Source organism: Notamacropus eugenii, chromosome 6 (assembly GCF_028372415.1).
Source record: "Notamacropus eugenii isolate mMacEug1 chromosome 6, mMacEug1.pri_v2, whole genome shotgun sequence".
In the NCBI taxonomy this organism is placed as follows: Eukaryota; Metazoa; Chordata; class Mammalia; order Diprotodontia; family Macropodidae; genus Notamacropus; species Notamacropus eugenii.
In genome coordinates this window covers 120841585-120863897 of record NC_092877.1, presented here as the reverse complement: position 1 = coordinate 120863897, position 22313 = coordinate 120841585, and the positions used below count along the sequence as shown (strand labels likewise).

Here is a 22313-nt window from a genome sequence, read left to right as displayed (position 1 = left end):
GGTATTGTTGCTGTCTCCAGGTGTTGAGTACAGTGTTCTTCCAGTATCTTATAGGTGACTGAGACCTACAAACTTTCAAAGCACCCAAAGGAATTTAATCTAAGATGAAATCTGATCACTGCCTAGCCCTGATTTGAGCTTTCAGAATTCCTGATCCTATTTTAGTTTGGGGAGGTATGGGGACACAGCTGTAGGAGCTCTAATATACAGCTATTGGTACTGGCCCCTGTCAGCTAGCTGAGAGAATCTCAGGTTCAGAACATGAAAACTGCAGCTTTTACCTTGCTCTGTGCTCCTTATTCTAGTTCATCATTTACAGGCTTCAGACCAAATTAGGTGGTTCTCTGAATCAGAGAATCCACTAGGGTTTTCCTCACTTCTGTTTCTGCTCCTTGCCCAATCAACAGCCTTCAGCTAGACCCTTACACTGATTCAGTCACAGATTACCACCCTCTAGGCATACCATCTCCCTATTTTGTATATCAACTCCATAGTAATTTTTTTTATTTCTTCCTGTTTAAAAAAATCATTCATTTTAGCAGGAAAAAAAAAGGATCTCCCTAAGAGTTCATGGATGAAAAGATGTGGGCAATAAAGGATGTGTATTGCCTAAATTTGGAGGTCCAGGTTGCTGGACAATTCATAGAGTCAGTCCATAAGTCATAAATCTTGGTTAGACTCTGCAAGTGAACAAAGATGTGGGCCCAGAACTGAATGAGAGGAGCAAAGTGGACTGGATTACATTTGGGAAATTATGCAGAGCAATCAAGAATCCCAGTCTGGTCCCCAACACAAAAACCTATCTCTTTAACGTTACCATAATGGCTAAGGGCATAAGAAATGTGGAAACTAAGATTTATGCAAGTCTGGATAATTTTCATTTGGAAGAGAGGAAAGGCAAAAATAAAGACTTCCTGGAAGAGATGTCATTCCATGTGAATCATGGAACATCATGATATAGAAAGAATTAGAATTGAAAATTACTCAAATGGTCATGGAGAAATCGGTGGTGGATGTCAATATGCTTTATTCATGGTGATCTGAATTTAAGAAGTGGCATAAAAGGTATCACCAAAAAATGTAGACCCTAGGGAGAAGTCAGATCATATATCAAAGGCAAGAAATAACAGTAAAGCTATGCTGGGGTACCAGAAAATTTGTAAAATAAACGATCTAGAAATAGACACCCTTAATCCAATGCATTCAGTAGATTCTCGGATGAATTTATGTGAATACTCAGAAAAACATGTATCATATATGCATATGATGAGAAGTTGTAGAGAGATTGCATCTACATTGACGAAATCCTAGTTCCATTAAAATGATTGGCTTCAGCAGTTCAAAGTATGTCAGTCTCGTCTGACAAACCACTCACTCATTTCACAGTTTCATTGACAACGCTGAACACATTCCTCTCTATACCACATATCATCTGATTAGTTTCTTTTCTTTCAACCATTTAGTAGAGATTATGATTGTAAAACCAGAGTCCACATATGGTCAGGATTCTATGATATTTGCCAGAGAGAAAGACCTAAATAACTTCAAATCTTGATATTTCACTTTTTTTCCAGCTATGAGTTCAACAGCGGGCAAGCTAACTATCCAATCATGTAAGTGTAAGAACTTTATTTAAATAATTAGTAGGGTTTCCATGGCATAAAAAAAGAAAACTCTTTCAAAATGAAGAATCATCATTTTTCCTCTACAAACACATCAGTCAGGCCGTCAGTAAACATTTATTATGACGCTATGTGCCAGGTACTGTGCTAAGATTTAGTTATAAAAAAGATGTAAAAGAAACATGTTCTCTGAAAGAAAATAAACTCTTAAAGGTACTTGTTAGACACATAGATTAAAGATTCTTGTCAAAAACTGGAGCTGAACTATAAATGAATTTCAAGGCTGATCTTTTTGAGTCATAAAATATGCTCAAGTCATATTAATAAAGTAAGGCAAAATAGGCCTGAAAGGAGATTTTCTTGTTCAAGGAAAATATATAAATATGAACAACCAACAATATGTGTTTAGTGCTAAGGCATAATGTATTTAAAAGACAGCTAAGGTTGGGCCCAGAATCTAGTTTTTGTAGTAATGGCTGACCTCAGTCCCTTGGGTAACTTGCTGCGCTTTGTCCACAAATGAAATGCAACTGTGCACTTTGAAGTATTATTTTTTCTACATTAAGTGATCAATGCTTTTGTCAGGTCTTTCTTGTATTAATGATGACATTGACAAGTTTGCTGACAATAGATGAGGGCACAGTTAGCAACTGTGAAATGGGGTTTTTTCATATGTCTAATCAGTCTATCCAGGGTCTGAACCCAGTATATTTGCTTCATTGGCACCATGTTCTAACCAGCTCAAGCTCATGGCAAGAATATTAAATATTATAGTTGTCTTTGATGCACTTAATAAAAATGTTTGAAAAATTGTTTTGTCACTATGATAATGAAGGAATGGAGCCTCTCTACTGAGCAGTCAGATTCGCCTGAGTGACTCCATCAGATGTAAGCATAGGCTCATATCATAGTGACAAATCAATTTTTTCAAGCACCTTTATTGTGTGCATCAGAGACAACTATAATATTTAATATTCTGGTAGAGTCACTCAGACAGGCATTGTGGGGAGCCAAGAAAGGAACAAGCATTTTTAAGCACTTATTATGTGCTAAATGCTTTACAATTAATATCTCATTGATCATCACTGTAATCCTAGGAGGGAGGTACTCTCTTTATCCCCATTTTACACGTAAGTAAGATTCTACTGCTTTAGCCTGAAGTAGACTTAAGTGACTTGTACAGGGTCACATAGCTAGTAAGTGTCTGAGCTCTTATTTGAACTCAGGTCTTACTAAATCTAGGCCCAGAACTTTATTCACTCTGCCACCTAGCTGCCTCTGGAAACCACTTGTCTGATGTTTTCAGGGAAACGTGTTTTTCTGAGAACTTTGTGCAAACCACTCTTGCTATCACCCTAGGAATAGAACTGGAAACCCAGAAGATATCCTCAAGCAATTATAGTCAAATGGATCTGTGATATCATTAAACCAGGAGGACCTTCTAATAAGGCAGATCTCAATTCATCCATGTCTAACCATCATGTATAATTCTTACCCATATTCTCCCAAAAGTTGTAGGAGTATTTGCTTTCAAGTTCCTGAGGGTACCAAAGGAACCCTATAACTGTCTACCATCCTTTGTCCAGGCAACATGATTGGACTATATTCTCTTGCTGTCATATATAATCCCTTGATGACTTTTTATTTACTCCTGTTCTTTGGATTTCCTCATTGGCTGTATATTACAGCGTACTCACACCCATCATATGCCTTTCCATTGCCCTCCATGAGATGTTCTTTAGCTCTTCAAAGGCAGTGGAGTTACATAAGCCACTGCCAAAAGATGGACTTTTCCTTTTGGGGGAAGAAAAGACTGTCAGTAAAAGGGTTTTGCAGTCTCCCCAAAGCAATCCAACCTGCTGTCCCCCTCCTTTTTATCTCTGTACATATATATATATATATATATATATATATATATATATATATATATATATAATGTTCATCTATATAGTTTGACCAAGATATACATACTATTGGATAAATTCTGTAAGTCCATCAAAGTAAATGTTGAAATCTGAAGATATTCTTCATCCTCTTGCTCTTTTCTCTGGATGTGGACCAGCCAATCTCCTCTGTGTGACTGCAGAACATTTCCAGGAGGCTTTTGCAATGTCTTGAGGTCCAATGCAATCAAGATATTTGTAAATACGAACATCTGGAAGATATCACTGTCAACAGCAAACTCATCCTTAGCCTCACATTTGCACTGGATCTCCTCCATTACAGTGGCATATAACATTGGCTAGCACATATCTCTGTGTTTTATACCTTGACTGACCAGACTTATTACTGTTTTTATATCTCCCAAAGAATTTTGAAGGATCTTGATATTAGAGATGGGAGGCATTTTGCTACAAAGAAGTCTATAATTTGGTGTTTCATTCTACCAAATCAAAAATATTTTTTAGCAATCTACAAATAACAAGAACCAATGGCCTGATATATTTTCTACATCTTTCCGTTGCAAGATGGTAAAGATATGATCCATTGATGAATATTGTATGTGAAAGTCTTTATTATTTGATACAAAAATCCTTATCAAAAATTTCTCAATTCCCATATAGGTGAACCTAAAAAGGAGTTTCTCATGTTAGGAAAGTTAATATACTGATCAATAATTATTTGTGTTCTCTTGGTTACCTTTCTTTGCTATTTATAAGACCCAAGACTATTTCCCTGATGTTGATTTCTTCCTCTCCTCTAGATACCTTGTATATCATCCCTCAACACCTTCACGATTATGTCTTCCCTAGCATGAATCTCCTCTAATACATACTTGGTCCAACCTAGCACCTTTTCTCATCTTTGTTGTCTTTAGTGCCATGTCTATTATGACATTAAGGTCCCAATACAGTAGTTTCATTATCTTTGAGGAAGCAAAGAGTTTGTTGAAATGGTTTCTGTAAATTTTTAACAATTTTCTTCTGTTTCTTCTTTTTTTCTTTCCATTTTCATTGTTGAATATCTTTGGGAAATTTTGCTTAATCGGGTATAGTTTCAGACTTCCAATACACTGGTTCTACCCTTCATTGCTACTCTTTGCTTTGTGAGATGATATTGTTCAAAATTATTTATAACATTTCAGGTAGTTATTACTACTAAAACCCTGGAATGGCTTTCCAGCTGACTTGTAGCATTTCCCTTATGACATGCAGTCAATATTTATTGGACTGAACTGAAATGATTTGAACACCCGATAATGTGTCACAGAGTTTGAAAAAACACCACCAATTCCTTTTTATTCCTACATGTGGTTCTCTAGGGGGAGCATAAGTATAATAATAAAATATTTCTATACTTCTAGGATCTATGATTTTAACTGTGTGGTTACTATATACCTCTAACAATACAATCACAAACTACAACATTTGTTAGAAAACAGTTCAAACAAACTACCACTGAGAAAAAATAATCATCCTTATCTCCAGATGCTTGTTGATAAGCCTCTCCAAATGTGGTCAGACTAATCCTCAGAAAACTGACACAGAATCATACTTACTATTCTTCTTCCAAACCTTTCTATTCTTCTAGGAAAGGAAGGAAAGAAGGAATAAGAAAAAGAAGGGTAGGAGGAAGGGAAGGTAGGAATGAGGGAAGGAATGATGGAAGAAAGGAAGGAGGGAAAGTAAAAAGAAGGGAGGAGAAATAGCAAGGAAGAAAAGTAGCAAGGAGTGAAGGAAAGAAAAAAAGGAGTGAAGGAAAAAGGAAAAGTAGAAGGAGGATAGGAAGAAAGGAATAAAAGATGAAAGAAAGGAGGGAAGATAGAAAGGGAAGGAAGAAGACAAGGTAGGCAGGGTTGAAGGTAGGAAGAAGGAAAGAAAGGAAGGAAGGAAAGAAAGTAGAGACAGAATGAAGGAAGGAGGGAAGGAAGGGAATGAGCATTTATTGAGCACCCCACGGTATTAGGAATTGTGCTAAATCCTTTACAAATATCTCATTTGATTCTCACAACAATCTTGGGAGATAAATGCCATCTTTATCCTCATTTTACAATTGAGTAAACTGAGGCAGATAGAGGTTGTGACTTGCTGAGGGTCACATAGATAGTAAATATCTGAGGCCAGATTTGAACTCAAGTCTTTGTGATGCTAGGTCCAGAACTTTATACATTGTACTACCTAGCTGCCTACAGAGGTTCCCAAAGTGGGCAATACTATTGCAGCAATAAGTGCTGGAATATTCCTGGGGGCCTGGGGGGCACTAGTAGCCTTGAATGCAATTGAGGGGCATTGAATAAAAATAAGGGGGTAGTGGAAGCATAAGTAAAGGAGTGAAACTGTACATCTTTCATCTGTTGTGTAACAGAGTTAGAAGTCGTAGTGATTACATTATTTTCCAAATAAACAGAAAATACAAGTTATAACCAATCAGTGGTCAAGTCCACTTATATATCTTAGCATGTAAGTGCTGATAGGTGAGTGTGTGGCACATTGTTGGGAAGACCAGTGTGCATGGGCAAGGATATGTGTGTGTAATCACTTGTTTACAGAACAATGCTACATGGTTACATGATGCAATATTGTATCATCAAAATTTCAATGCAGGAAAAACCACAAATTCACAAGAAATTATTAAATTTAAGATGTCATTTTTTTAAAAATACATTTTATATTTTTTGAAATGATGCAATTTTTTTAAGAAAAACAGTTAAAGGGTTAAAGAAAGTAGATTTCAAGGGGGGTGTTGAGTATTTCTTTTTAAAAGGGGGCAGTAGGATAAATAAGTTTGGGAACCTCTGCTCTAGAATTTGCATTCTAGTTCAATAGGTTTTCAGTAGCAAAGGTCAACTCCAAACTACAATGGGAAGTTTGAGTGGGATTGACTGAATTATATAATAACTAAATCTGTGTTTGTAAGATGGACAGATAGTGCTTCAAATTAAATAATGGAAAAGGTTTACCATGTCCTTCTTCCACTCTGTTTGAAATCTCAGCAATCCTCAACTTCTCCCTTTCACCTTCTACATCTAAGCACCTCCACATCTCTTTCTATAGACTCACATAGCCATCACCCTAGTTTAGAAACTCATCATCTCCTGCTGGACTATTGTATTAATCTACTAATGGTCTCCCTGCCTCAAGTCTCTCCCATTTCCAATTCATCCTCCACACAACTGCCAAAACAACCCTCCTAAATTAAAGTTCTGACTGTATTACTCCCTACCTCAAGAATCTTTAATGGTCTAGTATTGTTTATAGTTTTTAAGATAAAATCCTCAGTCATTCATAATCTGATTCTATTCTACATTTCCAGACATATTTCAAATCATTCTCTTCATATATTCTATATTCCCTCCATACTGCAACACTTACTATTGCCCAAACTCAATATCCCATCTCCCATCTCTTTGCCTTTTACACAGGTTGTTCCCCATGACTGAATTGCACTGCCTCCCTCAGCCTTTTAGAATCCTTAGTTCTTTTCAAGCCTTAACCCAAATACTACCTCCTACGAGAAGTGTCTCCTGATCCTTATAGTTTCTAGTTTCCTCTACCTCCCTTAACTATCTTGAATTGATATATCTATTTACATGATGTACCTCTTAGTAGGATGTTAACTTCTTGAAACAGATGTGATTTTTTTGTTTGTTTTTCATCTTGTGTATTAGAGATGCTCAGTAAATGTTTCCTGAACTAGCATTGTATTACATTGTCCAACAGCTTGTAGGCTGTATAACCACTGATGGTCATGAAGAAACAAAAAGTACCGTATTCCAATACAATATGTCTACAAGTCCCCTTGTATAACTTGAAGGTGATTTACTGAAACTTAACCATCCCACAAATTTCTTACAGGTTGTGGCAAACGAGTGACTCCAACAATAGTCAACAGAATAGTTGGTGGAGAAATTGCACCAAAGGCTGCCTGGCCATGGCAAGCCAGTCTTCAGCATAACAATGTGCATCAGTGTGGGGCCACTTTGATAAGTAACACATGGCTTGTTACTGCAGCTCACTGCTTTAAGAAGTAAGTTTTAAACTACCATTATGGAAGTCATTTGCAAAACTACACAGATTTGGCCTATATTAAATTGCTTGCCTTCCAAAGGGAAGGGGTGGGGAGGGAGGGAGGAAGAGAAGTTGGAACTCAAAGTTTTAGGAACAACTGTCAAGTAGTGTTCTTGCCACTAGGAAATAAGAAATACAGGTAAAGGGGTATAGGATGGAGACAAGGGCAGAGAGGGATGACAGAAGAGAGGGCAGATTGGCAGACAGGGGCAATTAGAATGCTCAGTGTTTTGGGGTGGGGGGAGGGGACAAAAGGGGAGAAAATTTGGAACCCAAAATTTTGTGAAAATGAATGTTAAAAGTTAAATAAATAAAAAAAAAAGAAGTAAGTTTTAACCAAGTAGAATGATCCTATTAATCATAGGCTAAAACTCATGACTAGGAAAATGGAGTTTTACTCAACTGCTCTTCCAAAACACATTTTTAAAAAATCTACTAGTGTAGGGAGGAAACGAACTTAAAGTGTAAAGAACACGGAACTGTGAGATCTAGGTTCTAATGCTTATTCAGCCACTAACTAGCTCTTCAGCCTAAAGTAAAGTGATTTAACATCCTTCTGAGTTTCTTCATCTGTAAAGTCAAAGGCATTAGACTAAACAGTTTCTAACATTTTATATCCCTGAGTATCTCCTTGTGCCTGATGCCTTTATAGATTCCAGCTGCCTTAAACTATATTTTAAATTAGTAGATTTGAAAGTAATTTAAAGATCATCAAATCCAAACTTTCATGGACTCTAAGAATTCCTTCCATGGTATTCTTGACTAATGATCATCTAGTCTTTGCTTAAATCCCATTAGTGATGGTGAGCTAGATGGCTTACTACAGAGAGCATGAGCCTTTGATTTAGGAAGGTTTGATTTAAATTCTTTTTCAATCTCTTACTGATTTGTGTGACCCTGAGCAAGTCACAACCTTTTTTGTCTCAGTTTCCTCATCTATAATAATAATTAATAATAATAACAGCTAGCTTTACATAGTGCTTTAAAGTTTGTAACATTATACATGTTAATTCATTTGTAAAATAAGGGAACTATATAATCCTATATGTATATCCTATGACATTTTCATGTGGGCTTTTTCATTATTGGACATCTAACTCTTAGAAAGTTTTGGGGTTTTTTTCTTTTTTGGTTTTTGTATCCGAAATCTCCCTCCTAATAACTTCCATTAATTCATTACAGTTCTGCCTTCTAGGACAACTCAGGACAAAATTATTGTACTTTTTACATTATAGCCTTTCAAATTTTTGAAGAAATTACTAAATACTTAAAGGCAGAGAGTTGGATGATATGATTGAGACTTTCCTGAGTGGAGGATGGATTTGAGAAGGGAGTATTGGAATGGATGATAAATTCCATTTTGGACATGTTAATAATATCTAACATTGACATGGCTGTAAGAGTGTTCAGAGAAGACTAGTACCTCTGGCGTGAGAGCTTCTGAGCCCTTTTCAGACCTGCTTTCCACCTTTGATATCCACCTTCCTCACACAGCTCTCCTCTATGGCTCCAAGAAACTGTAGCATTCTCAACAGCCACACACTGGCAAACCATTTTGGCAGACAGGGTAAACCAGGTTGAGGGTAAATGTGGGCTCAAGACCATCAGTGAGTTAGGGAGGTGTCTGTCCCAAGCATGTGAAGACTTCCCCTGGTGGAATGGGCAGACGAGAACAATTTGTCCCAGTAATCGTGAAGGTGGCTGAAACAAGCACTGTGGAATGCTTAGAGCTTGCTCAGACATTGAAGATGCCAAGGTCATCCAGTGCATCCTGAGCCATCACTAGCCCCCTTGATTTTTGTCTTCCCACTGTATTCCTATGATTCTGAAAGACAGAATCTGCATGCACACTCTGCCTGACTTAAATTAAATTTATGCAAGAATCAAAAGACACCATCCATACCATTTTAACCTACCTCAAAGTCCTGTGGCAACAGGCAAGTATGAAGCAGCAGGTGAGGTTGTATTGGGAACAGTAGCCACAACTCTACACACAGGCAGCCCGGGGCCATAAGGTTACCTTCTCACTATAGCTGCAGTGGGATTTAGCAGGCCCCTAGGTGTCTGAGCAGCCTTTTTTAAGGACTATACTGCTCACTTCCTGGCATGGGGAAGGGGCTAGGAGAAATGCCCTAAAAATTGTCTGCTTCACCCAACTGAACCCTGGCCTGCTTACCACGGCAGGTGAAGATCCTACACTGTGATCAAAACACACACAAAAAAAGTACAAAAAAACTTTTCTGAAAATGATTCCATTTATTATTGGTACATGGGATATGTGCATACTTATGGACAACAAGAAATCTGGTTGAACTGAGAGGACAGGTCTTATGAGAGAACTTAACAGGTGTCATATCCAAAAAGTGGATGAGTGAAACAAGGCTGACAAATGGAGGCCAGCTTACTGAAGTCAGAGCTAGATACATGTTTTTCTGGAGTGGACACAGTGATGAGTAGCACCATGAAATTGGCATAGATTCTGCAATCAAAACTAACCTAGTCAACAAGCTAGAGACTCTTATCATCAATGTGCCAAAAGAGGATAAGCTTGTAGTCTTGAGTGACTTTAATGCCAGAGTTGGCACAGATATAGCAGGGAGTCCTCGGGATGAACAGACGTCAGAAACAGCAACAGTAATGGTCACTCACTATGAAAGACTTGGGGATATCATGACCTCACCAACAATGCCGTCTACATAAATGTAATAAAACTTCATGGATGCACCCTCAAACCAAACACTGGCATTTAATAGACTATGTCATTGTAAGGAGAAGAGACAGAAAGGATGTAAGAGTGATGAAGGCAATGCGTAGTACTGAGTGCTAGACTGATCACTGACATCCTCTCAACTAAATATTCACATTCAACAAAAACAGAAGACCCCAAAGCAAGATGACTACAGAAGACTTAATGTCAATAGATTAGAGTGCTTCCTTGAGCATGAGCAACATTCCTTGCTAACTTAGAGGGAAAGCTGAGCCAACACATAGTCGACAACAAGGAAGCAAAAATAGAGTGGGAAGCTTTCAAAGAGTTGGTGTAAAGTATAGTTACTAATCTGGGCCAGAATACTCACAAACATCAAGATTGGTTTGAAGAAAATGATGGGGACCTTCAGAAGTTGTTAAATGAACTTTGACAGTTCATCTATCTGATAGCTCAAGCACTCTGATAGTTCATCTGTCTCTAAGAAGGTTATATTTAGTTCCATTTAAAGTAAAGTGCAGTTTTATTCTGATAGTAACAATCCAAAGTGTTTTAATGATGCCCTGAAGGCTCTTTATGGGCCAAAGATGACCTATGCTGCATATTAACTACTCAGTGCTGAGAGAGGTCCCTTGATTAGTGATAAAGACATGATCCTGAGAGAGGGGCTGAACACTTGCAGAATGTTCTCAACAGACCATCATCAATCAATGTTGAAACTATTGACCGAATCCCTCAGGTTGCAATCAATCCATCTCTAGCCAAACTTCCAACTGAAAAACAAGTTTTGAATACCATTAGACTCTTCTCCTGTGGGAAAATGCCTGGTGCTGATTCTTTTCCAGCTGATATTTACTAGGCAAAGGGTCTACCACTCATACAAAAGCTGACTGAAATCTTCCATGTTATATGGCAAGAGAAGGTTATCCCTCAGGAGTTCATCCATTGTCCATCTCTGTAAAGCAAAAGGAAATAAGGTGTCCTATGACAATCCCAGTGTGGGGGCAAGAGGGCATCTTTCTTTCTTAGTCACTGCTGGCAGCATTCTCACCAGAGACCTCTTTAAAAGACTGATCCTTCACATGGAAGATGGTAATCGACCTGAGAGCCAATGTGGCTTCAGAAAGGACTGAGGAAAGATTTATATGGCTTGCTGCCTGACAACTCCAGGAGAAATTTCAGGAACAAAACAGAAGTCTGTACAGAACATTCACTGATCTGACCAAGGCCTTTGATACCATCAGTTGTAAGGGCTTATGGAAAATCATGGCAAAATTTGGTTACCCAGAGAAGTTCATCATTATTATATCTCAGTTTCATGATGGCATGCTTGCCCAGATTCTGGATAATAAATAATGCTTTTCCAGTCACTAATGGAGTAAGGCAGGGCTATGTACTTGCTCGTATGCTTTTTAGCATGATATTTTCAAGTGAAGTTGTCAGATAGCTTCAACTAGGATGAAAACAGTAGCAAGGTCAACTACCACAATGATCGAAAATTATTTAACTTGAAAAGCTACAAGCCAAGATTAAAGTGGAGGGAGAGTTGGTGCATGACTTTTTGTTTGCAGATGATTGTACACTAAATGTAACCTCTGAGGCTGACATGCAACAAAGTGTGGATTTGTTGTTGTGTGGATCTGCTGTTGATGATCATTTTGGCTCAACAATTAACACCAAGAAAACAGGTTCTCTACAAGCTATCACCATACCATCTGTCCATGAAACCGTTCCTCATAGCAAATGAAGAAATTTTGAATGCTGTACAAGTTTACTTACCTTGGCAGTGTACTTTCCAGGGATGTACACATAGATGATGAGGTTGACACATGCATTGCCAGAGCTAGCTCGGTGTTTCGGAGGCTTCAAAGGAAAAGGTAGGAGAGAAGAGGTATTGGGCTGCCTCCCAAACTGAAGCTCTACAGAGCTGTTGTGTTGTTGTTGTGATCATCCTTCATTCCCGAAGAAGACCATGCCATCAGAGAAATGATGACATTACTTCACTTGACCATGGTTTGAGTGAGGGAAGGCTATGCAGGTCAACAGCCTCACTTCTCCTCCAGAGCCATCTGAATTCAGTCACCAGATGACCAGTTGACTTGGATTTTCTGGCTAGATTTCTTCTCTTCCCTTCCCTTCCCTTTCCTCTCCTTTTCTTTTTTTCTCCTTCCCCTTCCCTCTCCCCCAAAACAGCAAGCTGTTGTACTGACTTCATTATTGTATGCCTGTGAAACCTGGACAGGATACCACTGCCATTCCAGGAAATTGAATCGCTTCATTTAGATTACCTTAGAAACATTCTGAAGATCACCTGACAAAGTAAGGTACCAGACGCTGACGTCCTTTCTTGAGCTAAACTGCCAAGCGTTCAAGCTCTACTTCAGAGCGCTAACTCCAATGGGTTGGATACATTGTTTAAATGTCAAACATACATTTTGCCTAAAAGATTACATAATGGAGGTCTCAAACAAGACAAATGCTCACATGCAGGTCAGAAAAAGTAGTTCAAGGACACTGTCAAGGTGTTCTTGAAGAACTTTGGAATTGATTGTGAGACATGGGAGACCCCGGCACAGGACTGCCCAGCATGGCATGTTCATATCAGAAAGGGTGCTGTGCTCTATAAGCAAAGAAGAATTTCAGTAGCTCAAAGTAAATAGGAGCTGCACAAATGTAGAGACATCACTCCAAATGTTCATATGAACTATCTGTGCTCAACCTGTGATAGAGCCTTCCAAGCTTATATTGATCTAATCAGCCACAGTCTGACACAGTGCACCTTGACCTCAACATAGTGATGTCATTTTGGTCCTCTTCAAGAACAAAGGACAGCCAAGCAATCAACACTATAGCCTTTCAAATGTTTGAAGACAGCTACTCAACACTTGAAGAGAGAGAGTTGGATGGTATAACAGACTCTTCTATTGCATATCACGTGTAGAGGATGGATTTGAGAAGGGAACACTGTGAGGGGAGGCTGAGTTCCATTTTGGACATGCTAGCAATGGCTACCATTTATATAGAGTTTTAATGTTTGCAAAGCATTTTGAACATGTTAACTCATTTGATCCTCAACACAACCTTGTGAAGTAGATACTATTTTTATTCTTGCTTTATAGGTGGGGAAATTGAGGCTGAGAAAGGTTAAATAACTTGTCCAGGGCCAGGCTGGGGCAGGATCAAACTCAGGTTTTCATGACTCCAAGTCCCACACTCCATCCACTGTGAAACATAGCTGTAAGTCTGGTTACCTAGTTTGGTAACACAACTTTAACAGATGTAGATATACAGCAGATAGTACGAGATGCAAAACTAGAATTCAGGGAAGTAAATTGATTTGGGAATTCATCTAAATAAAGACTTTGAGAGACAGTGTGGCATGTTGGGTAGAATCTGGACTTTAAGTCAGGAAAAGTTAGTTCAAATTCTACCTCTGAGACTCAATAGCTCTGGCACTACAAGCGACTTACTTAACCCCCCTGGGCTTCATTTTACTCATGTGTAAAACAGAAATATCAAATAGTGTGATGAATAAAAATTCCAAGAGACAAAGTTTCTGGGTATTAATAATTTATTAACTAGTCTAGCCAATAATAAACAAACTGATGATCGGTGGTTGCTCTTGGTAATCATACAACAAGGGAAACTCTGAAACACCTTAAATCAGTTGTGTACCTTCTGACAGGGAATTCCCTGACAAGTGAAATTCAACCCTGATTGGTGGACCTTTAATGAGGAGGTAGGCTAAAAGCTCCCAATTATCATGTAGTTGAAGGGAGGAGCTTAGCTGAGAACTTAATGTGTCATGATTTTTTAGCTCCCTCTAGCAATTTGGGCACCCTAACCATGTTCTCTCTGGTTTGATTTCTCCTTCATGAGCTGGGTCACCCTAAACTCTAATGAAAGGGATCAAGGACTGGAGTTCTTTCCCCTAGGGAGAGAACTCACCCACACTGGATTCTCTTTACATCCCAAACTGAAATCAGGTTACTCAGTTGGGTGGAGTCCTGCTTAAGTGCCTGAAGCAGAGCTGGAATACTTGTGACATTCTTTTAGCAGGGGAGCAGCTCTTATTTTAAGCTAGCTTTTTTACAGAAAAGGGAATGTTGCAAATTATTATAAATAATCAAATGGCACAGCATTAAAATTAATTTCTTTCAACAGTTAGGGAGAGAAAAGCATCAAGGATAGTTGTGAGATTAAAATCTGGACTACTGGGAGAATGATTGCTGTGAAGTTGAGATGAGATAGTATATGTGAAGTGCCTTTTAAAATTCAAAACACTATATGAATATTAATTATTAGTATAATGGTCATTAAAATTAAAAGAGAGACTGAGATCACCAAGGGAAATTGCATGAAGAGAAGGAAAAAAAAGGGAGGGGAGGAGAGGAGAGAAAAGGGAAAAAAGGAGATAGAGCCTTAGGGGCAGGAGATAAATAATTGCACAACAAAGGAAAATGAGCTATCAGACAGAAGAAGGGGAAGAGCAAAGTAATGGAAGTCAAGGAAGGAGAGAATGGCCAATAGCACCTAAAGCTAACAGATGAAGGAGAATGAGGAGTGAGAAAAATCACTGAAATCAGAAGTTGAGTAACTTTCAAGGGAGGTTTTTAGTAGCCTGATGAGGCTGGAAACCAGACTGCAAGGGGTTAAGAAATACATGAACAGCGAAGGAGTGAAGGCTATGAGGACAGACAACTCTTGTTGAGAGTTTACCAGTAAAAGAAAGGAAAAAACAAAATGAGAGCTTGAAGGAAGGGCAGGGTCAAGGTATTAAATATTGAGTTGATCTGAGCACATTTGTAGATAGCAGGGAAGGAGCCAATGGAGAGGGAGATTAAAGATAAGGGGAAAAGGGAAAGATCGTAGGAACAAATAGTAGTCAGAGGAGATAGAGACAATTCCACCAGGGACAGATACATTAGCCTTGGTAGAGAGGGCTTCTTTTTCTTCAAAAACTGGAACAAATGTAGAGAAGACAGACAAAGTAAATGAGGAGAGGAAGGGCAAAGCTATAAAGCGGTATTGAGTATGGAGTAGAGAAGATGAGAGACATCATAAAGGATGACCATGACAATGAAAGATCTGGAAATGATGACATGTAAGAAGGTTAATTAGGTTAAAGAGACTGATTTATATATATGGCTTATGGAATCACTATCATTATTTATTGGCTTGTTTGTTTATATTTTTATTGTGTAGAATTCCCTTCTCTTAGGAAGTTGTCCATGGTACTAAGAAGTTGTGACTTGCTCAAGGTCACACAGTCCGTCTGCACCAGAAGTAATACCTAAAATCACAAGTTATTACCTTATACTTTATTCAAGGACCCGGGTGTTACAGATAATAATTGTGCTGCCTCCAGAAGTGATAGATTCCTCCTAACTGGAGGACATCAAGTGGAGGGTAGATAATCATTTGTTAAGATATATTTGTAGAAAGCAAGCACTGGTTTGAGTAAAACTCTGAGAACTGAGTAATTTAACACTAACCAAATTTATAATTATTTTTTTCTCCATCTTTTACAGTAATCCCACCCCAAATGGATGGACTGTTAGCTTTGGTACAACTATTAACCCTCCTTTAATGAAAAGAAATATCAAAAGAATTGTAGTCCATGAACGGTACCGGTCTCCCGCACGAGAGTACGACATCGCACTAGTGCAGCTTTCTCCCCAAGTCACCTTTACTGAAGATGTACGCCGTATTTGTCTACCAGATGCATCTGACTACTTCCCACCTACTTCAACAGTGTACATCACAGGCTATGGAGCTCTTTTATATGGTGGTAGGTATCTCAGAAAAGACTGTAATGATCCAAATGCTTCTTAAACCACCATGATACATTCTTGGTGACATTACTTGGTCAGCCTACTTGTAATGACTTAAGTTCAAATCCAGTCTCAGATACTCACTATATGTATAATGCCTGGGCAAGTCACCTAACCTCTCTTTGCCTCAGTTTCTTCAACTACAAAATGGGGACACTAATAACACTTACTTCCCAGGATCGTCGTGAGAGTCATATGAGACAAGAGGTAGAATATTGTTATGTCCAATGCTGGTCTCAGAACCAGGATGACCTGGATTGAAGTCCTGCCTCTGACAAATATTGGCTATGTGGCAAGTTAGGCAAGTTACTTAGCCTCTGTTCTTTAAAACTGTAAATTGCAAAGAAAGTGTTGGTCTGCATGGGCAGATAGGGCTTCTCCATTCATTGGTAGAAAGAGTTTCCTCATATTCGAAGGTACTGAAAAGTCCCCTCATCTGGGACTTGTTTTTACCAAAGAAATCACAAATCTAATCCCAATCCCCCAACAGCATCTCATTTTTTCAGCATTCTAAGGGTTGCAAAGTGATTTACTCACAACTCTAGGTGGTAGATAGGGCATGTGTTAATTATTTCTGTCAACACCCATAATATCCTTGTTGTAGTAAATTCCCTAAGATCCCAGTATTAGGTTCCCTTGTCTCCCATAGCATGGGGGCAAACTGAAAACTCCTTTGTTGTTTAAGAGTCTTAGAGAATTGCTTTGGGCATTTAGAGGTTAGGTGACTTGTTCATGGTCACAAAGCTGGTATGTTTCAGAGGCAAAAATCAAAAATACCAGACTTCCAAAACTGGCTGTCTACCAGGAGTGGGGAACTTGAAGTCTTGAAGTTGGATTTGGTCAAAGGGCTGCACTTGAGGACTTAGAGGGCTACTTGATGCTTTCCTCCATTTTACACTCAAGGAAACCAAAGACGATAGATGGGTGTTAAATGACTTTGCCTCTGATCACACAGCTAGAAATAATCTGAAGCAGAATCCAAAGCCAGGGTTTGACTTATATCAGGCACTCCCTCTACTAAGTTAATGAAATTAGAAAAAGTAGAAAAACTAACTCACTTCACTGTAGCAATGGTTTGCTTTGATACTTTATCAAAGGATGTTGATTGTAAATGCTAAAACTACTTATTTTTTTCTTTATCCTTAGGGGACTCACAGAATGAACTTCGACAAGCAGCCGTAGAACTCATAAGTAATGAAATATGCAAGCAGCCACAAGTATATGGCAAAGAGATAACATATGGAATGTTTTGTGCTGGTTTCTTGGAAGGAATTTATGATGCCTGCAGGGTAGGTGGGGTAGTAATTACATTCCTATTACTATCATTACTACTATAAAAAACATCCATCTGATCCAAGAAATACTTTTGTATTCTTTACAAAATGGAAACTAACATTATGGTGTTAACTCACAGTAAATATAATTCCAAGTCACCTAGACACACCCAGCCAGTGAGCAAAGTAAAATACTAGTTAATTGATTAGGAAGAAGAAGGAGGAATAGGAGTGAAAGATATAGGGACCTAGTGATATAATTTGGTCTGTATCCCATTTAAACTTATCTCAGTTAGATGTCCTAGAGTAATGAGTGTGCTAGTAAATGTATAATAACCAGATTCCCCCCAATTCCCCCCAGAAAGTATAAACAACACACTTTGTGTTTAATGAGTATTAAGATTTTCTCCATTATTTTCTTAAGTTGAGAAAGCAATAAAAACAATAAATCAAGTCCTGATTTATAGTGTTTTTCAATTTCTAAAATGTGAATGTTCACACCAAAAATTTAACAATCAGCTTTCTCAAGCTGGTTACAGCTAACTTGAGCATACTTTTGCCTAAGATTATCCTGTCATTTATGCAATAGATACAAGCACATCTTCCACTTGAAATGCTCAGTAAAAACAACCAAATTAACTAAGCCTCTGTGCTTATAATGTCTCCCAACATAACAAAGAAAAATGCTACTTTTAAAACAATAACTTGAAACTCCCTCTTTCTATTATCCGTGAAAATGAAAGAGGGAAAAGTCATTATACAGTGAAAGTGGACCTATCCAATATCTCATCAAGCAGAAATATCTTTCCAATCACTAAGAGGCCAAAAAAAGGCAGGGAGGGGACACATGGTAGGTTTAGTCAAATTACCACTGATGACAAGCTCTAGAAGAGTGAAATTTTGTTGTCAAGAACATATCTCTCCTGGAAAAGAGGTAGGTCAGTCATGTAGCATGGAGAAACAGCCTGAGTATTTCTCATGAAACACTAAAAGAACTGGAAGAAAAAGTGACTTAGGTATATTTTCTATGGAGGATTTATAGAAATACCTAAATAAGAATCACACAGACTGAGAAGGTATGAATGGGTAGAGAACTACATCAGGTGAAAGGGCACTCACTCTGATAGATTTGTTGTAACAACAGCCACATTCAAATCTTAGCTCTTCTTCTTACTTCTTCCATTATCTTTGGACAAGTCATTCACCTCACTGAGCCTAGATTTATATTTTGCCTTTTTGGAGTAATGTTTTGTGATTTTTTTTCCAAACCAAGGAGGAAAGTATACCCACCAATAGAGCAGTCTAGATTCCTAATGAATCCAGTTTGATAAGGGTGAGATGGATACTCACTGTACAAAAGACAGTGAGAAGATCTGGATGGGATTAAGGAGTGGTAAATAGTCTGGAGTAAACCTAGGTAACAATGAAAGGGTCTAGTTGGGATTAAGGAGTAGTAAATAGCCTGGGATGGCCCAAATACACCACCAAAAGAGATTAAGAGCTCTAAAGTGGGTCGGAAAGCCACAGTAAAAGGCCAATTGAGTGTCTAGGTGGGCTGGGATGAGCCAGATGCTTCCAAGAGAAGCCAGTGACTGGATTGTGTGGGAAAATTGAGGGATTGGATTGCTGAAATGTATGGTAAAATTCAGGGTCCAGGCCCCATCACCCCATCACTTCCTTCTGCAAGAATCCTTTCAATGTCCCCCTCAACGCTAGTGCCTTCCCTCTGCAATTACCTCGATTTACTCTGTGCATAATTTATATACATAGTCATTGCACATTGTCTTCTGCTCCCCCCACCTTAGACTATGATATTCCTTGAGGTCAGGGACCTTTCTTAGTCAGTCAATAACCACTTACTAAGTGCCAGGTATCATACTAAGCACTGAGAAAACAAAGGTAAAAGACAATCCTTATTCCCAAGGAGCTCATAGTCTAACACCTAGCACAATGCCTAGAACATAGTAGGTACTTAATAAAATGTTTGCTGCTTGCTTGCTTGGATTATAGAAGAGGGCTTATTGGCCTTCAGAGATTAAAATTGGATGGTATAAGAAAGGCATTCCATAAATCAGGGTAAAGCCTCTAACAAAGAGCCCAAGTTCTTGGACCAGGAAGTATAAAGAAAAGACTAAGCCTGGGAGCCTTGGCCTGACCCTGCATGGGATGATCATATTCTTTTGGGTTTGAGAACCTTTTGTTGGGGAGATGAGTGGTTTCAGAACCAATATTCTTAGGAAACAAGACCACAAGAACAGAAAGGAGGCCCTTTGGCTGGTCCTGTCTAAAAGCTCTTATATTGATAGTTAACTAAGACAATGTAAAGGAAATGTTCTTGTAAACAAAATGTACTATGCAAATGAAAACCACTCATTATTTCTTTTTATTTTTCTCATCAGGGTGACTCTGGAGGACCACTAGTTGTAAAAGATTCTACAGATACTTGGTATCTCCTTGGAATTGTGAGCTGGGGTGATAACTGTGGTCGTGTGAATAAGCCTGGAGTCTATACTCAAATAACTTATTATCGGAAGTGGATTGCCTCAAAAACTGGTCTCTAATGGAGCTGTGGGGCATATCTGAAACTCCCAATCTTTAGCCATGTGTATATCCTTAAGGTTTGGTTGAACAGTTGCCCATGTCAGCATATTACAAATACAGTAAAATGTATTTACATTTAGGAAGGTGGAGGTTTATTCAGCCAATGCATCCATGGTCAATTTGTAATGCTTTAAAAAAAATTTAATCATGAAGATTTGCCTGATTTTAAATAACCATTTCTATGTGCTTTCTGTTCCTTAGAAAATTGTACATATAGGAGAACCATGAAAATGTCAAGTGGGAAGCCCAGACATTTTTAAATGTGCCTTTTGGGATCATCTGTTCCTAGTTTTGAGTATGACTGGGGGAAAATGTTTGGGTTTGTTTTTTTTTTTTTTATAACTCTAGAAATCCATTCTTTATTTCACTATGCTTTTCCAGTACGTTACACATTTGTTTTGTCTTTTTCTGGGTCTTACCCTCAAGGACAGCCAAAGCCATGAGGGAGAAGTTATCATCCCATTAGCCTGAGAGAAGATCCTATATTATCTATCCTAGAACTTCTGCTGCTTCTATTCCCAGTAGAGAGGACCCCAAAAGACCAAACTGGCATTACAGTGAATTAGGCCAGTTATTCATCATCTTTTTTTGGAATTTTGACACACTCTTATTGCTTATTTTTTTTTAGCTTATTCAACTTTTCCTCCAGAACATACATGCATAGAGATAGATGTATATTTTATTTATTGAAAGAAAAATAAATTTTTATTTACTATATTAAAAAATAACATTGCATAGCAAATAGAGCTGGTCTCTGAGTCAGGAAGACCTGGGTTCATCTCATTTCTATGGACTGAGTGACCTTAGACATTGTACTTAACATCTCAGCGCCCAAGGCAAATCTTTAAAATTAAGTTAGAGCAGAAGTCAAGCTGCATAGGTGGAGGAAATCCATGAATTCTGAGCTACAGCCTTAAAGTCATTGACACAGCTGAATAAATTGTGTTTTTATTGAGAAAAGAGTGGTTTTAAAACTATGAAGTATTTTGAGGTAAGTCAAAACACCTGGAAATCTTTGAATCAACTTGGTCATAAGATCCTTCCAGACCTAAAATTCTCTAATTCTCTAAATTCATGAATTGACTATTAAGGACTGTCATGCATTTGTTAATTTGTACCACTAGGGGGCAACATAGACTATTACCATAAAAAAAGTAAATTTTCTCCCCCACCCCTAAACAATGGCAGAGCCTAAATAAAGCCCTTTCATTCTATGGGGAGCATTTTATTTCTCCAGTGTTAATATAGCTAATTACTCCCTGAAACTCTATGACAGTCAGATGGCAAAATCTTAGTCCAAATGTGCCTCCCAAGTAACTTTTCCCCATAGGTAATGGGCCTTGGGAGAATCTGCCTCATTACTTCGAGGGACACAGCTAAATGAAGGCTGTGATAATGCTGCTGCTTTACTTTCTGAATGTGTCCTGGGTGCTATTTGCTCATGAAGTTTAAACCTAAGTTGAATCATTTGTGAGATGGAATTATTTTAATCCACTTTTCCCCTAGGTGCTGTGAGAACTGTAGGACATTAATTTCAAAACACATTTACAACTGGAAGAACAGTTCCTCTATTCAGAAATAGTAAATTTAATGTTACTTACATGAACAGATGATCCTCAGAGGGCAACTGAGTAGTGTTTGATTAGCTTGGCTTTAGTTTGGGAAACACATGAGGCCAGAATGAAATGTTATGCGATTTCCTTAGGCAGCTGGCTGCCTACCAACTGGTTAGAAATACTTTGAGTCAAATGCTGCTTCTCCTTCAAATATATGTACTTCTCTATTGTGGTGGTAAGTTATATTTCCTGACTTTCTTAATGCTGAGATTTGGGAATGATCAAAATGTGTATGGCTACTTAGATTGTAACCTCTGGGAGGGGATGGGCCATGTCTGTCTGAATTGCTCTATGTACCACCTACCCATTCCAGATAAATAAATGAGTTTTAATGCTGATTATAAAAGAAATAATGGAAGCTGACTAGAAATAATGCTATTAAGGGAATTCTGCCTAAACACCAATTTGGGGAAGTCCTGGTTTCTTCACTTACTTTCCCTGTTACTTTGTTTCTTGAATATTAATAACTAGCATTTATACAGTACCTTATAATTTGTAAAGTATTTTCTATATGTTATCTCATTGGATTTTCACAATACCTCTGGGAAGTAGGTGCTATTATCCCCATTTTGTAGATAATGAAATAAACTGAGTCAGCAGAGGTAGGAAACCTGTGCCTCAAACCCACATGTGGCCCTCTAGGTCCTCAAG

At 38.3% G+C, this 22313-nt stretch overlaps 1 protein-coding gene across 1 annotated transcript in view; it reads left to right on the top strand.

The window, feature by feature from the left end:
• TMPRSS11A (transmembrane serine protease 11A) overlaps positions 1–22095 on the top strand; it is a 73075-nt gene extending 50980 nt beyond the window's left edge. The window contains exons 6-9 of the mRNA XM_072620909.1: positions 7418–7589; positions 15869–16128; positions 17318–17460; positions 19845–22095. Coding sequence (XP_072477010.1) covers positions 7418–7589; positions 15869–16128; positions 17318–17460; positions 19845–20006 — 737 coding nt within the window. The 3' untranslated portion in view covers positions 20007–22095. The remainder of the gene's footprint in view (positions 1–7417; positions 7590–15868; positions 16129–17317; positions 17461–19844) is intronic.
• Positions 22096–22313: the final 218 nt, after the last annotated feature.